At 49.7% G+C, this 19,092-nt stretch overlaps 2 protein-coding genes across 6 annotated transcripts; one reads left to right on the forward strand and one right to left on the reverse strand.

Annotated features, from left to right (window-relative positions):
* Window positions 1–2,134: 2,134 nt before the first annotated feature.
* On the reverse strand, window positions 2,135–12,163 carry OSGEP (O-sialoglycoprotein endopeptidase). Of its 4 annotated transcripts, none has more exons than XM_075568726.1 (12): window positions 12,009–12,159; window positions 11,474–11,596; window positions 9,472–9,591; window positions 8,016–8,191; window positions 6,186–6,281; window positions 5,466–5,515; window positions 5,052–5,130; window positions 3,586–3,651; window positions 3,340–3,430; window positions 3,074–3,149; window positions 2,818–2,916; window positions 2,135–2,579 (listed from the first exon to the last, which is right to left on the reverse strand). In XM_075568726.1, the coding sequence occupies exons 2-12, from the start codon at window positions 11,586–11,588 to the stop codon at window positions 2,540–2,542; spliced, it is 1,008 nt and encodes a 335-aa protein (XP_075424841.1). In that variant the 5' UTR covers window positions 11,589–11,596; window positions 12,009–12,159; the 3' UTR covers window positions 2,135–2,539. The 4 variants fall into 4 exon arrangements, with proteins under 4 accessions (XP_075424841.1, XP_075424842.1, XP_075424843.1 ...); XM_075568727.1 differs by lacking the exon at window positions 12,009–12,159 and adding an exon at window positions 11,937–11,976; XM_075568728.1 differs by lacking the exon at window positions 12,009–12,159 and adding an exon at window positions 10,454–10,607 and having other exon boundaries at window positions 11,474–11,597.
* On the forward strand, window positions 12,065–18,719 carry APEX1 (apurinic/apyrimidinic endodeoxyribonuclease 1). 2 transcript variants are annotated; one of them, XM_075568725.1, is made up of 5 exons: window positions 12,065–12,199; window positions 12,739–12,861; window positions 12,952–13,133; window positions 14,728–14,920; window positions 16,861–18,719. In XM_075568725.1, exons 2-5 carry the CDS (start codon window positions 12,801–12,803, stop codon window positions 17,373–17,375), a joined length of 951 nt encoding a protein of 316 aa, XP_075424840.1. In that variant the 5' UTR covers window positions 12,065–12,199; window positions 12,739–12,800; the 3' UTR covers window positions 17,376–18,719. The 2 variants fall into 2 exon arrangements, with proteins under 2 accessions (XP_075424840.1, XP_075424839.1); XM_075568724.1 differs by lacking the exon at window positions 12,065–12,199 and adding an exon at window positions 12,206–12,308.
* The last annotated feature ends 373 nt before the right edge of the window (window positions 18,720–19,092 follow it).

Genomic DNA, 19,092 nt, shown 5'->3' on the forward strand with positions numbered 1-19,092 from the left:
GGTAGACATACAGTCTAGGCTCAAAACCCAAACGCTGCTTTTTTTTTTTTATATACACACATTTGTGGCAATTGGCGTGCTACTGGGATAGTGACCTAATGCATACAAAAGACAAAGACACCCCAGTGTGATGAACTAAATCATTTATTACCATGTTTTTTCTCTAACATCCCTGGTTGGGAAACACCCACGTAACCCACGTAGCTACCACTTCATGAGGACAGGCAGGCCAGCAGCCCTGGGACTTAATAACCACTCGCAGGGGAGATCGCGTTCCTCGCTCCCGTGGAGCGCTGAATTAAAGCGGCGACTCTTCTGATTGTGCCGTTACGGTCATGTGAGAGCACAATATGCTGGAGGGGCTGTCACTCGAAGGGTTGAAGGTGCTTTGTAGTCGACGTGAACCTACAGCAGTGATGTTTAATGTTAAATCTCATAAATGGGACACTGCAGAATCCGTAACCACGCTTGGCCCAAGTGACAAAAGACGGGGGGGGGGGGGGGGTATAATTCATGCTAGATTGTCTTATGCGTCCATTTCAGGCCCAGTTTCTGGCCGAAACTCCCAATGGGGACCTTGATACGAGAACGGCTGCTTTCGAACAATATACAATTAGCGGTCTTTGATCAAGGTTTCTGGTTCTGCACTTCTTTAGCCCGAGACTGGAAGTGCAGATTACTAATACAGTAAGCAAACGCTCTAGCGAAATTGTCAATGTCCAATATGGATAGCAAGCTCCAAGACACACACACACACACTCCATTTTTTTACTATATGATGTGTAACAATTGGGGAAAGTATATTTAGTTACCTGTGACAGGCCTGCAACTGTTGAGGAGTTTTAAGTCTTGGTGTTAAAAAAAAACCCCCACCGTAACCTGTTAAACGTGCCGCTGTGATTACGATCATTTTGTCCCAATTCAGATTAATTCTGTAACCTCTTGCTGGCCGCTTTGGCAGCAGAGGGGTGTTCTTGTTCTATGTGCGAGAAACGAGCAGAGTGTTATTTCCAGCTGGGTTTATTTTTTAGTCTTGAACATGACTGAAGGTTTAATTTCAGGTGTGACAAAGCATTTCCTATGAATAAAAGCGTCCCCCTCCTTGGTGTGCCCCACCCCCACCCCCATCTTCTCGCTTACATTCAGATTAGTTAGCGCTCATTACATTCCTTTTTATGACCGCTGGCTCAGTCTTCCGCTGATGTAACAAATAATGAGCATGCAGCGATTGGTCACTAAATCTTACAAGAACGCACCTCGTCCAATGATCTGTACAGAGAACCCCGGCTATTTCAACCTACAGCTGTTGCCTGACAATGTCCCTGCAGACACAGCATGAAAAGCAAAATGCCTCGGGAGACGTCCGCTCTTCCGAGTGGGACAGAGATATCCCAGAGGGTCCCCCCGCAGTGCGATCATTAAGTCTGGCTACATCTGTCACAGTTTACTTGTCTGTGCTGGCTGCTCTATTTACACCCTGTTGAATCTGAATTCTAAGGCTGCGCTTATAGTGCCGGCGACAGCGACGTCGCTACAAAACAATTGACTGCGTCGTGAGAGCTTATAGTAAGCGTGACGGAGTGACCGAAAATTTGGAAGCCGGGTAAATTTGATTTTTTTCAGAGACTGTCGCCACATGTGACTGTCTCTGAGCCAATCAATGACCCTGTCGCTAGCGACGTCATTGAAAGTTCAATTATAACTTTTGCTAGTGGCGACGGGTCGCATCACCATAAGCGCGGCCTAAGCAACATACGAAGTGTTGGAGTTGACCAGTGTTTCTTATTCACCCTCTTGCCTCCCGTCACGCCGCTGTTTAGACACCTTCATGTCTGGCCCTGAAGGGATGAAGAGCCTCAAACTGAGGGCATCAAGGAGTAACGCTCCTACATGAGAATCGCCAGTCAGTAAAGAAACAGATTCTCTGTGCGAGAGGTAGTTCAGGAGTTGGGTTACTGTTAGCTCATCCCTACCACCAGTTGTGCAAGTTGGATTACTGAAGCCTTTAGGTGCCAGAGCAAGCTGCCTTTGCGGCAGCAAAAGCGTTTAGAGAACCTGTTATTCCATACGCCGCTGCCACTGAATAAAGATGTTAATCATGTGATGTAAATAAAATGACAGCCTGATTCCAAGACAGAGTACAACGTCCTTATTTGGGGTATGGGGCTAGACGCACCATTCTGCACCTTTATTCTAAACAGACATCACCTTCTGCTGCTGTGTGCCAGCTCCTGTAGTTAGTCCTGCTGCAGCCAGTACCAACACCCTTTACCCACAAAGCTCCCCTTCCGCACTCCCTTCCGGCAGCATAATCTGTTACTGTGCTGATCAGTTCCTGTGGAAGTGTGTCCGAGTCAGATTGTAATATGGTGCAGAAAAGGAAAAACACAGGATCGTTCTGTATAGATAATGCAGGCGGTGGGGCTTCTCTTCTATGAGCCAGTAGAATTCCGCATGACTGTTGCATTGTCACAGAGGGAAATGTGTCAGGTGTCTGGAAATCTCTTCCAGGAAGAGAAGGTTCCGCCCAAGCTTATCCTCAATCTCTCCATGTCACCTCCACCTCGTCAGTTCGGTACCTGTGCGGGGTACAAGTGTGTGACTTTACTGTACAAATACTATGCTCTCCTGCCACTCATTCAGGAAAGTATATTAACCCCTTCCTGTCAGATTCCCACTATAGGCAATGAATGGGTTTAACAGTTGACAAGACCATGATTATGAGCGTTGGGAAATATTCAATAGCGTTCTAATCTTGCCGGACAGTCCCCTTGGCTGCTCCAGCATTTGAGGTAAGTTGTGAGAGCAGAAACTGACCGTTGGGTTATCCAGGAGTCCTGTAGCGAGGTGACCTGTCCGGAACGGAACATCTCCCAGCCGGCCTGAGCGATCATAGCGCCATTATCTATACAGAAGCTGTGGTGGGACAGGGGGACAAAACAGTGAGACACAGGGCACTACCTAGGAGAATCGGAGTAATGGGATCCGAGGCAGAATTTTGTTGAGAGTGACCTTCAACAGGAAAATCAGCACTGCAGGTTTGGCAGAGCTAATGTATGCGAGGATCACTCACCTCTCATCTGTGGCAAAGAGCCGGGCCCCTCGCTCCTGACACATCACGCCCATCATCTCCTGTAAACGCATATTACCTGGAGAAGAAGACGGCATGTGACAGAAGTAACACGCATAGCGCTGTGCCCATCACTTGAATTGTCTGGCCGGGAGGTGGCAGCCCTTGTATCTCGGCGTTGTCTAGCCCTAGAGGTGTCAGGCGCTGTATCCCTGCACATATAGCTCCAGCTGTTAACTCCTAGAGAGGCCCAGTGTGGTGTCACTTACATCCAACCCCACCCACGATCATCACTTCCTGTGACCCGCAGTGGGCCATCGCTCGCTCGGTGGTCTCCACCAGCATAGAGAAGAGGGTCTCCTGCAGGGACAGAATGGGCAGTGTCACAGTGGGACAGGACACATCGGTCCTATCCATCAGTAATGCGCTTCATGTAACCCACAGTGACAGAGTGGGGAGTGTCAGAGGATATGTGACCTCTCAATGCTAACTAAATCAATAACTCTGTGTGTCACCTGCAGGGAGAAGCAGAGATCCTCAGGCGTACACTCCCCTGATGCCAGCATCTTATGTGCTATATCCTGCCAAAGGAATGAGAAGTAAGGGTTAATGCCGAACATGCACCTTACTGGGAGGGTAACCAAGCCACACACAGGCAGGACCTGCGAGTAACAATAACACAGGGACAGGCACACACAGGCAGGACCTGCGAGTAACAATAACACAGGGACAGGCACACACAGGCAGGACCTGCGAGTAACAATAACACAGGGACAGGCACACACAGGCAGGACCTGCGAGTAACAATAACACAGGGACAGGCATACACAGGCAGGACCTGCGAGTAACAATAACACAGGGACAGGCACACACAGGCAGGACCTGCGAGTAACAATAACACGGACAGGCACACACAGGCAGGACCTGCGAGTAACAATAACACAGGGACAGACACACACAGGCAGGACCTGCGAGTAACAATAACACAGGGACAGGCACACACAGGCAGGACCTGCGAGTAACAATAACACAGGGACAGGCACACACAGGCAGGACCTGCGAGTAACAATAACACAGGGACAGGCACACACAGGCAGGACCTGCGAGTAACAATAACACAGGGACACCCACACACAGGCAGGACCTGCGAGTAACAATAACACAAACAGACAGAATGCGAGACACTAATGGAGAAAGGTTTGGATCTCACAGTAACACAAAATAACAGACTACGCTGCGAGTAGACACTTTATATAACACTGCGTTTATCTTCAGTTACATACTAAACAAAGTCCATGTTATATACATACAACAAGGAAGCATGGCGTGTGAAGCACGGCCAGTTTAACCTGTTCTGTGCCAGTCACATGCAATGTAGGTCACGAACACTTCATGGGTTAAAGTTCTGCTTTCAATATCCCCAAGTTAAATGTGACACCTCCCATGATTATTAAGAGGTCAGCACAACCATTATTTTGATAAGAGTTCTGTTTCTATTTGTCTAGTCCTCCTCACACAGTGATAAGAGCTTGTTATGGGAGGGTTCCCGCCTTGGCAGATAAGGACAAGGTAGGAAGGATTAACACAGTCTATCCCATTTACACACCATTACTGGGGGGTAATCGCAGCTCATGCAGCAGGTGGCTCAGAGAACAATAGGATGAGCAGCTGTTTTACACTGCAGGAGATTAGAAGTGTCAGTGACCCGGGTACTTGGACTGCACGGGGTTTGTGAAGGGATAAGGTTCTGATCCGGGCAACAGATTAGAGACCTGCAAGGGTGTTAAAGTTCATGTTATGACAATATGTGTCTGTCACTGTGTTATTGTTACAAGCACGCACCATATCCCCCCCCCCCCCCCGTGTCCCAAGAGCACACGTACCATATCCCCAAGTCCCAACACATGCACAGAGTCACGATAACGCACAATCACATACAGCTGCGATACCCTGAGAGGAAAGCAGAGAGCCGCGTCCTCACCTCTGTGTAGGACAGAATGCCAGAGAAAGACACGTCCATTCCTTTTACTGTGTATGGCAACTCCACAAACTTCTTTCCCCTGCGAGAGAAAACACGGAGAGTAGAGACAGAGAACCTCAAAAACATCCCTACTAGTCCATGTACGGACAGCAGCCCCTGCGCGCTATTCTGGCAGCTGGAACTCCTTGGAGGACACCATTTTCGGGTTGGTCCAATTGTCAGCCTGCTGCTAAATTACACAGGAGTGTGAAGAAGATACAAATCACCCTGTGAACAGGACAACTGATACCTGAAGAAGTGTAAACTGGTTGTACTGCACTCAGAGCTAGGACGTCATGGCCATTGGGTTTTAAATTCCCTACATAATAAGAGGGATCCTACAGCTTGTGTATAAGGCACCCCCCCAATACTCACTTCTTAGCCATCTGCTCGATGTTATAACCAGGGCTCGGGTCGTTGGAAATCTAGGGGGATAAAGATGGTACTGTACTACTTTTTCTAGGGTTATTATTCAATTAGCAAAAGTATGCAGAAGGAAGTACAGCAAGACATCCTGCACTGAAAATATGTATTTATACATTTTATGAGATGTGAATTCTATGTAAGTTGCACCCAAAAAAACTCCAGAAAGAACTTGCACTCAGCATTAGCATTGTCTTAAAATATTTCTCATTTCTTATGCCCTGGTGCTCAGATCCACGGGCGCCACCAAAACAGGCTTACAGACAACACAGAAACAACAATGGTTTGGATCGGCACTCAAATACATTGAAAAGTATAAAAATTAAAAACAAAAAAAGAGACAGTATCAGTGTGTCCCTCCAGTGTAGCTGGATTCAACTCACTTTTATTGTGGAATCTTTACAAAAATGGCAATGTTTCAGGGTCCCTGCCTTTCCTTGAAGCCTGTCTATTAGTCATTGCTTGTTTACACTTTTTCTTATCTAGATTTTATATTAAAAGCAAAGTTTTAACCCCCCAACCACTTCATTACACTGGATTTGGGTGCTTATCACCCGTATTGGTTATGTATGCAGCGCCAACATATACTCTAGGACCAACATTACAATACTGGGCAGCTGGGCTGCGGCATGTGGCAAGAGAGATATCAGGAGCCTGGGAATTGCCTCTCACCTTCAGCACGCGGGCAAAGCGGTCCAGGCAGTTCCCCACCGCGATGTCTATCGTCTCACCAAATATCCGATAACGGCGCTCCAAATATGCAATGACCTGCAGCAGAAAGGTGGAGAGAAGCGGGCAGCTTTACTGCTATATCATCCTGGATGGCCCTCCGTCGCCTTAAACTCAACATGGCTAAAACAGAGCTCCTCATACTTCCTCTCAAACCTGGCCCTACTACCTCCTTCCACATTACTGTTGGAACTACAATCATTCACCCAGTAGCCCAAGCACGCTGCCTAGGGGTCACACTCGACTCCTCTCTCACATTCGCCCCTCACATTCAAAACATTTCTAAAACTTGTCGCTTTTTCCTCCGCAATATAACAAAGATACGCCCTTTCCTCTGTTGCTCGACTGCTAAAACTCTGACTCAGGCCCTCATTCTCTCCCGTCTTGATTACTGTAACCTCCTGCTGTCCGGCCTTCCTGCCTCTCACCTGTCTCCCCTACAATCTATCCTAAATGCTGCTGCCAGAATCACTCTACTCTTTCCTAGATCTGTCTCAGCATCTCCCCTCATGAAATCCCTGTCCTGGCTTCCGATCAAATCCCGCATCTCACACTCCATTCTTCTCCTCACTTTTAAAGCTTTACACTCTTCTGCCCCTCCTTACATCTCAGCCCTAATTTCTCGCTATGCACCATCCCGACTCTTGCGTTCTGCTCAAGGATGTCTTCTTTCTACCCCCTTTTTATCTAAAGCCCTCTCCCGCCTTAAACCTTTTTCACTGACTGCCCCACACCTCTGGAATGCCCTTCCCCTCAATACCCGACTAGCACCCTCTCTATCCACCTTTAAGACCCACCTTAAGACACACTTGCTTAAAGAAGCATATGAATAGCACTGTGGATATTCTGAACACATGATACATAAAGCTTGGCCCCCTGCAGACGCACTTACCAGAACTCCCTCCTACTGTCTCTGTACGTTCTCCCTACCTACCAATTCGATTGTAAGCTCCTCGGGGCAGGGACTCCTCTTCCTTAATGTTATGTTTATGTCTAAAGCACTTATTCCCATGATCTGTTATTTATATTATCTGTTATTTATTCGATTACCACATGTATTACTACTGTGAAGCGCTATGTACATTAATGGCGCTATATAAATAAAGACATACATACAATACAATGTACAGGTACTTCTGCTATCAATTTGCCTCATTCTGCAGGGGGGGGGGGGGGGGGAATGTACTTATTATAGAAACAAATATAACTCCCATGTAAATGGACAGTGGGTAAGCAATAAAAAATATCAGAGCACTCACAGATGTTGTAATCTTGCCATGGGTGCTTAGAAACCCTGGAGATTACATGGTTTACAGTATAAAGAAGGGAAAGTCACAACTCGTGGGCGTTTGCAATGTTTTTATTGAGGTGGATCAACGTTTCAGTCCTGACCTGGGACCTTTCTCAAGACCTCTTGAGATCCACCTCAATAAAAACACTCTGTACACATCCACGAGACTGATGGCTTATTGCAAAAAGAACAGAGGGACAGATCCTTCAGTGTCCTGCACATGCCGAGCCATCTCACAAGGTCCCCCCATCACACCTTCGCCTGCACCTTTGATTAGGAGATGCAGACGGGAAAGCGGTCAGCATATCTGTCTTTCTGCCCGTTTTGGACAGATTTACATAGTGAGCTGTGTTTTTAATTCAAGTTAATAAAGTGTTTTTCCTCTAAACAAAGTGGTGATTGTGACAGTGAGCTCACAGTCACGGCTTTGTATCACTCTTAGTTCTGTGCTGTATAGTCCAGCTCTGGATTCTGACGGGTACCTGTGTATTGCCCCCGCTCACATACAGCACAGTGGGATTTTCTGCGCCCGTGATCATCCGCCCCATCTCGATGTGCCCGATGCAGTGATTGACCCCCAGCAAGGGCTTCTTCCACAGCTGGGCTACTGTACGAGCCACGATGGCTACGGAGAGCAGAGGGGCTCCCATCCCAGGCCCTGCTCAGGGGAGAAGAACCAATGGATTAGCACGCACTAATCAGACCAAGAAGCCCGGGCTCCCTGTGTGTGAGGCTGTCCTCTCAGGCTCCATGTGTGCCAGGCCGTGTTCCCGGGCTCCCTGTGTGCCAGGCCGTGTTCCCGGGCTCCCTGTGTGCCAGGCCGTGTTCCCGGCCTCCCTGTGTGCCAGGCCGTGTTCCCGGGCTCCCTGTGTGCCAGGCCGTGTTCCCGGCCTCCCTGTGTGCCAGGCCGTGTTCCCGGGCTCCCTGTGTGCCAAGCCGTGTTCCCTGTGTGCGAGGCCGTGTTCCCGGGCTCCCTGTGTGCCAGGCCGTGTTCCCGGGCTCCCTGTGTGCCAGGCCGTGTTCCCGGCCTCCCTGTGTGCCAGGCCGTGTTCCCGGGCTCCCTGTGTGCCAAGCCGTGTTCCCTGTGTGCGAGGCCGTGTTCCCGGGCTCCCTGTGTGCCAGGCCGTGTTCCCGGCCTCCCTGTGTGCCAGGCCGTGTTCCCGGGCTCCCTGTGTGCCAGGCCGTGTTCCCGGGCTCCCTGTGTGCCAGGCCGTGTTCCCGGGCTCCCTGTGTGCCAGGCCGTGTTCCCGGGCTTCCTGTGTGCCAGGCCGTGTTCCCGGGCTCCCTGTGTGCCAGGCCATGTTCCCGGGCTCCCTGTGTGCCAGGCCGTGTTCCCGGGCTCCCTGTGTGCCAGGCCGTGTTCCCGGGCTCCCTGTGTGCCAGGCCGTGTTCCCGGGCTCCCTGTGTGCCAGGCCGTGTTCCCGGGCTCCCTGTGTGCCAGGCCGTGTTCCCGGGCTCCCTGTGTGCCAGGCCGTGTTCCCGGGCTCCCTGTGTGCCAGGCCGTGTTCCCGGGCTCCCTGTGTGCCAGGCCATGTTCCCGGGCTCCCTGTGTGCCAGGCCGTGTTCCCGGGCTCCCTGTGTGCCAGGCCGTGTTCCCGGGCTCCCTGTGTGCCAGGCCGTGTTCCCGGGCTCCCTGTGTGCCAGGCCGTGTTCCCGGGCTCCCTGTGTGCCAGGCCGTGTTCCCGGGCTCCCTGTGTGCCAGGCCGTGTTCCCGGGCTCCCTGTGTGCCAGGCCGTGTTCCCGGGCTCCCTGTGTGCCAGGCCGTGTTCCCGGGCTCCCTGTGTGCCAGGCCGTGTTCCCGGGCTCCTTGTGTGCAAGGCCGTGTTCCTGGGCTCCCTGTGTGCAAGGCCGTGTTCCCGGGCTCCTTGTGTGCAAGGCCGTGTTCCTGGGCTCCCTGTGTGCGAGGCTGTGTTCCCGGGCTCCCTGTGTGCTCTGTACCTTTAGTATACGCCACACAGTCGATGTCCTGTGGTTGTATCTTTGCCTCCTCCAGAGCCTCCTGCAGCACGTCCAAGATGCAGGAGCGGTGATGCCGGGCAGTGTCACTGGGCATGAAGCCTGCAGCACGGAACACACAGGGAACATCACTGTCACACTCCATCAATAAACCTCATCCAGGGCCCAGGGTCCCCTTCTGTCCCTGTGTCACCATGAGGAGCAGACCATGTACCAATGGTCTCTTATGTCCAGTGAGGGGCAGACAATGTTTTACACTTTTGTGACTGTCTCTCTACAGTAGGATCAACATACTGAATGGGCCATATGTTTCCTATGCAACTTTGCAGTGGGACGGACAGGTCATTACAGTCTGTATCATCCTGTGGTGGGAGTTACACACTCAATGGGCAACAGTAATTTCTGTGGTCACCTAAAAGCCTGGGGACACTTTATAGAAATACTTCTTGCCTACGTCCTATGGTCAGAAAGCACATTGCACAACAGATGCTAATGCCAATTATTGATTATGGGGACAGTGCTTGGTACAGCACTCTAAACTCACCTCAGCAAACGTTATATTCCATATAATTCAACATGCCGTTTGTCTCATATAATTACAACACACATTATTGCAAAATGTACCTACAGTAGGTTGCTTACAGGCACAAGGTACAGTTCCCTCCTGTCTAACGTTCAAATACTTTCTGGACAAGTTACTGTGCAGGAGCGGCTCAGTGAGTAACGACACTGACCCTCCGTAAACAGCCACACGGAGTTTGAATCAGGGGAACCTTGTTCAATTCCCTGTGCCTCAAGCACCAAAAACAGATTGTAAGCTCGGCAGGGACTGTGTCTGTAACATTCGGAGGTGCTGTGTACCACGTGCTATACTGTAATTGTGACGCGCTTTGTGTCCCATCGAGAGAAAAGCGCTACATTAAAAAAAGTTATTATTATCCGATTATCTGAAGAGGATTCTCACCCCCACTGTACACAGCACTTTTCTCCTCAGATCAACACCAGAAATCTGCTTATGGTTCAATAAAACTATCCAGGCGCTTTTCCTTCTCGCATCGATCACCCCGGTGCTCGGACAATTTCTCTGCGTCTCTCAGATCCGCGTCCTGGCTACATTCCTTGAAGACTTTAGATATTACATGTATGAAACAGCCAATGCTGTTGTTGTCATTACACTATTCTGTACCAAAGAGGTAAAAAATATTTTATAAATAAAATAAATTGTCTCCCACACTGACCGGGAGAGGGGTGATATACAAGTCTTAGGCCGAGTCCATAGAAGGACAGGTCGCGCTGAGCCCCTGCATCCTCAATGAGGATGCCTTAAGAGGGGGCTCACGCGAGCGTCCGCAGCCGTGCGGAGGCTTTGGAATTTTCAGCCGAACGCCAAGCTGTTTTTCAGCGCGCTGTCGGCTGAAAACATCCAATCAGCCTGAAGCAGCGTCAACGTCACGGCGCCGTGACGTTGACGTCAGTGCGTCGCGGGCGATTGGCCCAGCGACATCACTGCCCCGCCTCCAACCACCTCCCCCCCGGCTCCTTTCGCGCACGCTGGCTCGCCTGCAAGTCCGTGGAATCGCGCTGACTTAAGCAAGCGAGCCTCAGCGTTAGCGCGCCTCCGCTCTCCTGAAGCCTCTATGGCCCCGGCCTTAGGCTGCGGTGATAGTGCGTGGCCCGAGCAAAATAGAGTAACTTATCAGGGTGGCCGTACTGCGTGCGAGGAAGCGACACATTTTTTCCCCCACATCATGCGAGTGTTTGAGCCAATCAGCGTGAATCAGTCTGGTGATGTCACGGCCACGCCTCCCCGTCGCAAGCACACGAGTCCACAGATCGCTCAGGCGCGCACACTATGTCCAATGCCTTACACTGCCCCAAGAGGGGGTGATGTACAAGTCCTAGCGGTGCCTCACGCTGCCCTTGGATGGATGGATGGGGGCGGGGGGGGGAGAGGAGATATAGGTCAGGCCTAGTGGTGCCTCACCCTGCCCTGGGGGGGTGATGTACGTTCTGCGTGGATTGCTCAGGACTGTCCCGTCCCGGATGATTCCCACCCCGATCTTGTTGGCGCTCCCCTCGAACCCGAGTATGATGGTCATGGTGACTCCTGGGGGGGCGGGGAGGGAAGAAGAGAGGGTGGTCAGATACTCCAAGTCACAGGACCCCCCCTCCCCTCCTCTCTAATTTAACTGGTCTCCCCCAGCAGTCTCTGTGTCATCTCTGGGGTTCCCTACTTGACTAAGTCATTCTCCCCCACCTCTAACATGTTCCCTCCCTGGTTTCTTCTTCCTCTCCCCTTTACGTCTGGATACCCCCTCCCCTTTCCTCCAGCTCTCTCCCTCCCCTCCAGGTCTCACTCACACCATCTTTATTTTAGTATTATCTCGCCCCTCTCTTTAGGGGCTTTCTCCCTCCCTTCTCTCTCTCTTGGTTTCTCCCTCTCTCACCCCCATTCTCTCTCTTGGTTTCTCCCCCTCTCTCTATCTCCCCCTTCTCTATTGGTCTCTCCTTCCTCTCACCCCTCACGCGGTCTCCCTGGGTTACTGGGCGGGGGGGTCCTAGCGTGTCACGTGCTCCGGACTGCCCCGGTACTGCCTGTCTGTCCCTTCACACGTGTCTCTGTTATCCCTCTTGCATCCGGTGACGTGTTTCCGCTAAACAGGCGCGTGGAGTTTCCGGCGTGAAGGCTTTTTGTTTTTGTCGGTCTGAGGTAACGAGAAACGAGAACGAGAGGGAGAGGGAGATATGCTTTGCGGGAGGGTCAGATGGAGGGATGCTCTGCGGGATGGGAGAAGTGATGCTCTGCTGGAGGGTTAGAGGTGGTTATGCTCTGCAGGACGGGGAGGGAGCGAAGCTCTGCCGGAGGGGGGGAGGGGGGGGGGCTGAGATGTTGCATTAAAATGGATTGAGACTCACATAACACCGGTTTTGCTCTACTCACAATGTCAGTCCATCTTCCCTGCTAGAGACCTCTGACCTTCCACTCCTGTCACCCTGCCAGTGCCACCTCACGTGCCCTACCTGAACAGCAGCATGAACCAGAGGTCGCTGCCTGTCACACTGATAGGAAGGACAGTGTGCCTAATGTCACTCTGTGCTACCAAAAGCCAGCAGGGCCAGAATTATCAGGCTATGCATCTCTCCTGTCATTGTGTGTTAGGGCCGAACAGACGTGTCACAGGTCCTGGTATCACTGTGTTAGGTGGGATGACCTCTCTAGCTGACATTGTTTCCCTCTGTCCCATGCAGTTCCTGTACTTGCCACGCTTCGCTCTCTACTCTTCCTCCGTCCGATCTCTGCTTGCCTGAAAATGCCCAAACGGGGGAAGAAAGAAGTGATCTGTGAGGTTGAGCCTGAGCAGGACGGGAACGGTAAGAAAAAGGGAGAAACAGGACAGCAGCTCATGCGGGAGACTCGGGAACCACTACCCCCCGCTCATTGTATGTCTCTGTGTCCCTCAGAACCGGAGGTTAAGAAGGGGAAGAAAGGCGGTGGGAAGCCCGCAAAGGAAGCAGAAGCCCCCATTCTTTATGAAGACCCCCCGGACAAGCTGAGCTCAGCCAGCGGCAAGAAATACACCCTGAAGATCAGCTCTTGGAACGTGGATGGACTGAGGGCCTGGGTGAAAAAACAGGGCTTGGCTGTGAGTACAGGGCCAAGTTTGCATAACGGCGCTAAACCTCTGTGGCCAAAGCAGTTCACGCTTAGTAGATCTTGTCACTCACTGCTGCGTCCGGCAACAGCTCAGCCTATCTTCGTGCTAGCAGGGTTGGTTGCGCTGTTGTGAGGGCTTTAACGAGCCCCCCAGGATTTTTCCATCGCTGTTTATAGAGCATAGAATCTACATTATTTCCTTTTTCAGATCTCGTAATAAACGGCCCAAATGATACATGCTCTGCCGGCCACACGCACGGGATGTAACACCGCAAGGGACACCAATTTCGGGTCCGAAGCCTGCAGTTTGTAGAATTTAGCACTGATTAAGTGCTTGTTCGGCGTTTTGTAAGCTTTGAAATAATTTCTAAGGTTTGTTATATAGTAGGCGCGGGTGTGCGCCCGGCGTTGCGCGTTTAGTTGTTAGGGTGCAAGCGGTGACGCACGGTTAGGGGGCGTGACTGATGTCACAGCGTTAGGCCGCACTGTGATTGGTTCGCGGCATGGCAGCAGCGCAAAAATAAAATTTTATTGTTATTTCCCTGGTCTGCTGTGCCACCACTCAAGGCCATGTGTGCGCGCGTCCCAAGTATTTAAACGTCTGGCTAACAGCCAATTATAATTGACGTGCATGGTAGCGCACTATATAACAGGCCTAAGCCTCCTAAAAGGTGAGTGGGGGGAGGGGCGAGGCATAAACAAAATTTTTTTATTTATTTTACTTTGTGTCCAGGACATACTTGAAAACGAGAGGTAACTCTCAATGTATTACTTCCTGGTAAAATATTGTATAAATAAACAGAGCCCGGGGATGAGAGAGCCTGGAAACTAAAACTATTTTAAGGGGAAGATTCAGCAAAATCCTAAGAGCAGGTCATCGATGTAAAATATGAGCGGGCAGTAAGGCCGCGTTTATAGTGGGCGCGCGCGACAACAAATCTGTGGAAGTCGATGAGGGCGGCCGTAGTGCCCGCAGTCGCGATGCAGAGCGACAGCGCCCAGAATTTTCAAGCTACAAATTTTTTTAACGCGTGGCGAGCGCATCACGTGTGCGGTTCAGCCAATGAGGGTCGAACCAGCCTTGTGACGCCATACCTCCCCGCCGCGCAAACACTGAGCACAAATAACTTGGCTGACAGGCGCGTGACGCCATGTTTTCCGTCGTGCGCACGCCGAGAATAAACGCGACCTAAGAAGGTTGTACAAGAGAGGGTGACTGACACTGTGACGCTGAGTTGTTTTCTATAACGTGCTACATAAGTGAGAAATATAGATATATCTGTATATAAGGATAGTGCATTAAAGTGCTGCAGACATGGTTGACTGTTTCATTTTATTTATATAGCGCCAACGTTGTACGCAGCGCTTTACAAAATTGCAATGCATGGTAAAGTAAAGTACATTCAGTGGGAATAAGTGCAATAGGTAGATGACCACATAATGGAAAGGGAGGCCCTGCCCCCAAAGGTGTGTGTGTGTGTGTGTGTGTGTTATACAATCACACAGTGGAAGCAGTGACCTGCTCTGGTTCCAGTTGTTTTTTTTTTGGTGGTTAACGCTTTGTCCTCTGTCTCCCCGGGCAGTGGGTGCGGGAAGAGGACCCCCACATCATGTGCCTCCAGGAGACCAAGTGCGCTGAAAAATCCCTGCCCCTTGAAATCAAGGACATGCCGGAGTATCCCCACAAGTACTGGGCTGGCTCCGAAGACAAGGAGGGGTACAGCGGCGTGGCGATGCTCTGCAAGGACAAACCTTTGAAGGTCACCTACGGCATCGGTAAGAACTCCACCCGAGCACCTCCTAGCTGGTGTTGGATGACAGGTTGCAAGCCTTTCTGCCAAGTCCTGGTGATATCTGGCTGTGCCTCTCTTAAACATAGAAGCATAGACTTTGATGGTGGAGAAGAACCTTTTGGCCCACCTAGTCTGTGCGCTTCGAACCGCCTGAGAGATCTAGATTGTAGAACATCTGTGGCTGGTTTTTGAAGGATAGTTTTATTCCTAGTGATGTAATAGCATTTCGGTGCATTAAGTTGGTCTCTGATGTGTGACTGTCATAGGTCCTTATAGTCACCTTGTTAGTAGAGAGGATACGTTCTGTGTCCCCTCTTTGTTTCACCGTGGCACATATTTAATGTGGCAGAAGTCCTTGTTTTCAAGCGTATTGGAGGCACTGAGTCAGTGGGCCACAGGTCCCATGTCTGTCACTTTGTGATGGACAAGTCTCAGTGAGGTGTGGGTCACTTTTGTTTGTTCTTCAAAGTCCAGGGGGAGCATGGGAAGAATTCAACCAAGGGAAAAACAGAAAAAATATCTAAGGTGTCTTGAAATTATGGAGTAAAAGGAAAACTTGGCTCTTATGTGATGTCTACTCACAGTGTGGTAGGTTTATATAGGCACATCCAAAACCATGGCAGTGTAGTTCTTATATGTTGGAATCGGGTAGTTGGTACCTCAATATAAAGAAGAGAGGGGGACCAATGCGCAGATCAACAAAATAAAAAACTTTACGTATAAAAAGAATAAGAATCGGACTCACAATGTGTACGATTTTTAAAAGCATTCTAGTGCAAGACATTGTGAGCTCGTGCACTAGACAATTCAAGTGTCTAGTGCAAGACATTGTGAGCTCTCTCACCGCCCCCTCGAATGCCACTGGTGGTACGGGACGCCGTCTCAGCCCTGCTGGAGTCTCTCGTGGGCTCCACGACGTCACTTCTGGTTCCTCCATTTCCTTCTCTCATATTGTAATGTGTATCATTAGTGCAGATCTGTATTGTAATTGGTATTAATTGGTGCCACTATATATATTGACTTGTGAGGGGGGGTACACTCCTGACAAAGCTAACTGGAAGCGAAACCTGTAGAGTGTTGGCCTCTCAACGGACACAGCACTGGTAGACGCGTTACCCAGCTGGAAACCCGAAAGTGACGCCGGAGGAACCGGATGTGACATTGCGGAGCCCACGAGAGACTCCAGCAGGGCTGAGACAGGGTTTCCAGACCACCAGCAACATTCGAGGGGGCGGTGAGAGAGCTCACAATGTCTTCCACTAGACACTGATGTGTTAAATGCTTTAAAAAATCGTACACATTGTGAGCGAGATTCTTATTATACATTAAGCTTGTTATTTTGTTGATCTGCGCATTGGTCCCTCTCTCCTTTTTATATTGAGGTACCAACTACCTGATTCCAACATATAAGAACTACACTGCCATGGTTTTGGATGTGCCTATATAAACCTACCACACTGAGTAGGCATCGCATAAGAGCCAAGTTTTCCTTGTACTCCACAATTCCAAGACACCTTAGATATTTTTTCTGTTTTTCCCTTGGTTGAATTCCTCCCATGCTCCCCCTGGATTTTGAAGAACACTTGCATTTCTTCGGGACCAGTGGAGACCGTCCCTTCCAGAGGGTCAGAGCAGGGGGTTACAACTTTATATTTGTATGTTTATTGAATTTTTTTACACAAGGCACTATTATTGTTCTCTGGTTCGCTTTGTTATATATTAAGTCACTAATATAGAATTGACACTTAATTCACTAAATACTTATCACACAGGATTTGTGGGAGCGTCTATTTTTTTTTTTTCACCCTGTGTGTGTCACTGTCACTTTGTGATAGGAAGTTCCACTGTGTCTGAGCTGCCTATCTGTGTCCCACTTGTGTTACATCTGGTGGGTCTTCTTCTGGTTCTTCCCCCCCCCCCCAGGAATCGAGGAGCACGATAAGGAAGGCCGTGTCATCACCGCCGAGTTTGATTCCTACTACCTAGTTGCCGCTTACGTTCCCAACTCGAGCCGTGGCCTGGTGCGTCTGGACTATCGCCAGCGCTGGGATGTGGATTTCAGAGGCTACCTGAAGGGGCTGGATGGCAAGAAGCCGCTGATACTGTGTGGGGATCTCAACGTGGCACACCAGGAGATTGACCTGAAGAACCCCAAGACCAACAAGAAGACACCCGGCTTCACCCCACAGGAGCGCGAGGGCTTCGGGGAGCTGCTGGCCGAGGGCTTCCTGGACAGCTTCCGGGAGCTGTACCCAGAGGCATCCAACGCCTACAGCTTCTGGACCTACATGATGAACTCTCGGGCCAAGAACGTAGGTTGGAGGCTGGATTACTTTGTGCTGTCCGAGGCCCTGCGGACGGCCCTGTGCGACAGCAAGATCAGGAGCGGGGCCATGGGGAGTGACCACTGTCCCATAACACTGTATATGGCCATATAATGTGGAGCGACCGCTGCCATATAAAGAAGGGGGTGACCGCTGCTCTGTAACTATATGGCCATATGAAGAGGGAGGCTAACCACTGTCCTCTAACTGTGTATGGCTATATAAAACAGAGGGTGATCACTGCCTTATAACCTTGTATATGGCTATATAAAGAAAAGGGTGTCCGTTTCCCTCTAACCCTGGGTAAGATCATGTAAAAGGGCAGACCTCCGCTTGGTGCTTGTCCTGTATGTCACTCCGTGCTCTGCAGGCTGTTACACGTCAGGTCATTTACTGCTCTTGCAGAAAATCCAAATGTAATGTCTGTTTCTTGTTTCCCACAACATTTCCTGGCTGCAGATGTCTCCTGATACGGACCCTGTATTCGAGTTTATGTGCTGCAGGTTTATGTATCCAGGCTCCAAATTATACCCCCAAAGCATTGCTTGTATTAACCCCAAAAGGGTTCAGGTACAGCCCCACCTAAGACTCTTAATTAATGACCGTGGTGGGAAGATGCTTAAGGTGTAGCGAGGCAAAATGCACACCCACCCCCTGCAATGAGCGGTTTCACTTATATGCATCTTTATATAAAAAAAAGCCCTGAACGTTTTCTCTGGGAACACTGAATTCCATCATAGCCGATACTCCTTTTTATATCATTGATTAATGGCGACTTCATAATTACTTTAAACAATGAACAAAACAAATAATTTAGCTTGGGACTTTGAGGACTGACAAACAGTCTTATCAGCTACCACCGTTGGTTCTTAAAAGAAATATTCAAAATAAACAAAAAAAAAGCTTTTATTTAGTATGGAAATTTCCAAAAATATTACAAATACCTCTCTTTTTTTTTTTTTGGTGTAAATCGTCACTGGTCTATTAAATATACCGCCGTCCTTAATTCACTTTTGTCCTAGGTGGGACTGTCCCTTTTAAAAGCAAGGTGTTGAGATATATATTATTCATTTTTATAACTGCCCATAGAGACATTGGGGGGGGGGGGGGGGGTTTGGAGGCGAGAAGGGTGCCTGTCATCCCAGTCTTAGCATGATTTATTTACTCCTCTTTTTGAGAACCAGTTATGTGAAGCTACAGGATAAGGAAGAGAGAAAGCAGTCCGTGACCAGGTCACCGCATTTCTTGATCAGCCTCCAAAAGACGATTTGCCTGGATACAGATGATGGGATTTAAGTGACCTCTGCCGCCAGGAGACTGCTGCTGTCTTGTCCTGGAAATACTTGGGTTAGTTTTAACGTTTGAGTTGTAAAAGCTACCGAGTCTCAAACTGTGCGAGCACATTTCATTTGTAAGTATTTTTTGTTACAATCCTAATAAAAAAACAATTACTTGAAACGTTTGTGATTGGTTTAAAAAGTGGAATATGCCAGAGTGGAAGAGAGTGGTCTCTGCCTGTGCAAACTCTTGAACACACGGACAGCAGACAAAAGGGAGCAGCCAGAGGAAATCAAACCCCTCCCAAGTGTCCACTCGCCATGTAATAATTCAAAAAATGATTTAAGATACTTTTTTTGTGAAAAAGCCTAAATTCATCCAGATGTGACCCCTTAAACATGTCCCTGCCATTAGTACACTCTGCTCTTTGGAAGAACTGACCCCTTAACCATGTAAGTTCCATTAGTACAGTTTGCTCCTATAAGGCAGCGGTGCGCAAACTGGGGGGACGCGAGATTAACAGCGGACGGCGTGGGAGTTTACAGAGGCCCCG

This window comes from Ascaphus truei, chromosome 13 (assembly GCF_040206685.1).
Source record: "Ascaphus truei isolate aAscTru1 chromosome 13, aAscTru1.hap1, whole genome shotgun sequence".
NCBI classification, from domain to species: domain Eukaryota; kingdom Metazoa; phylum Chordata; class Amphibia; order Anura; family Ascaphidae; genus Ascaphus; species Ascaphus truei.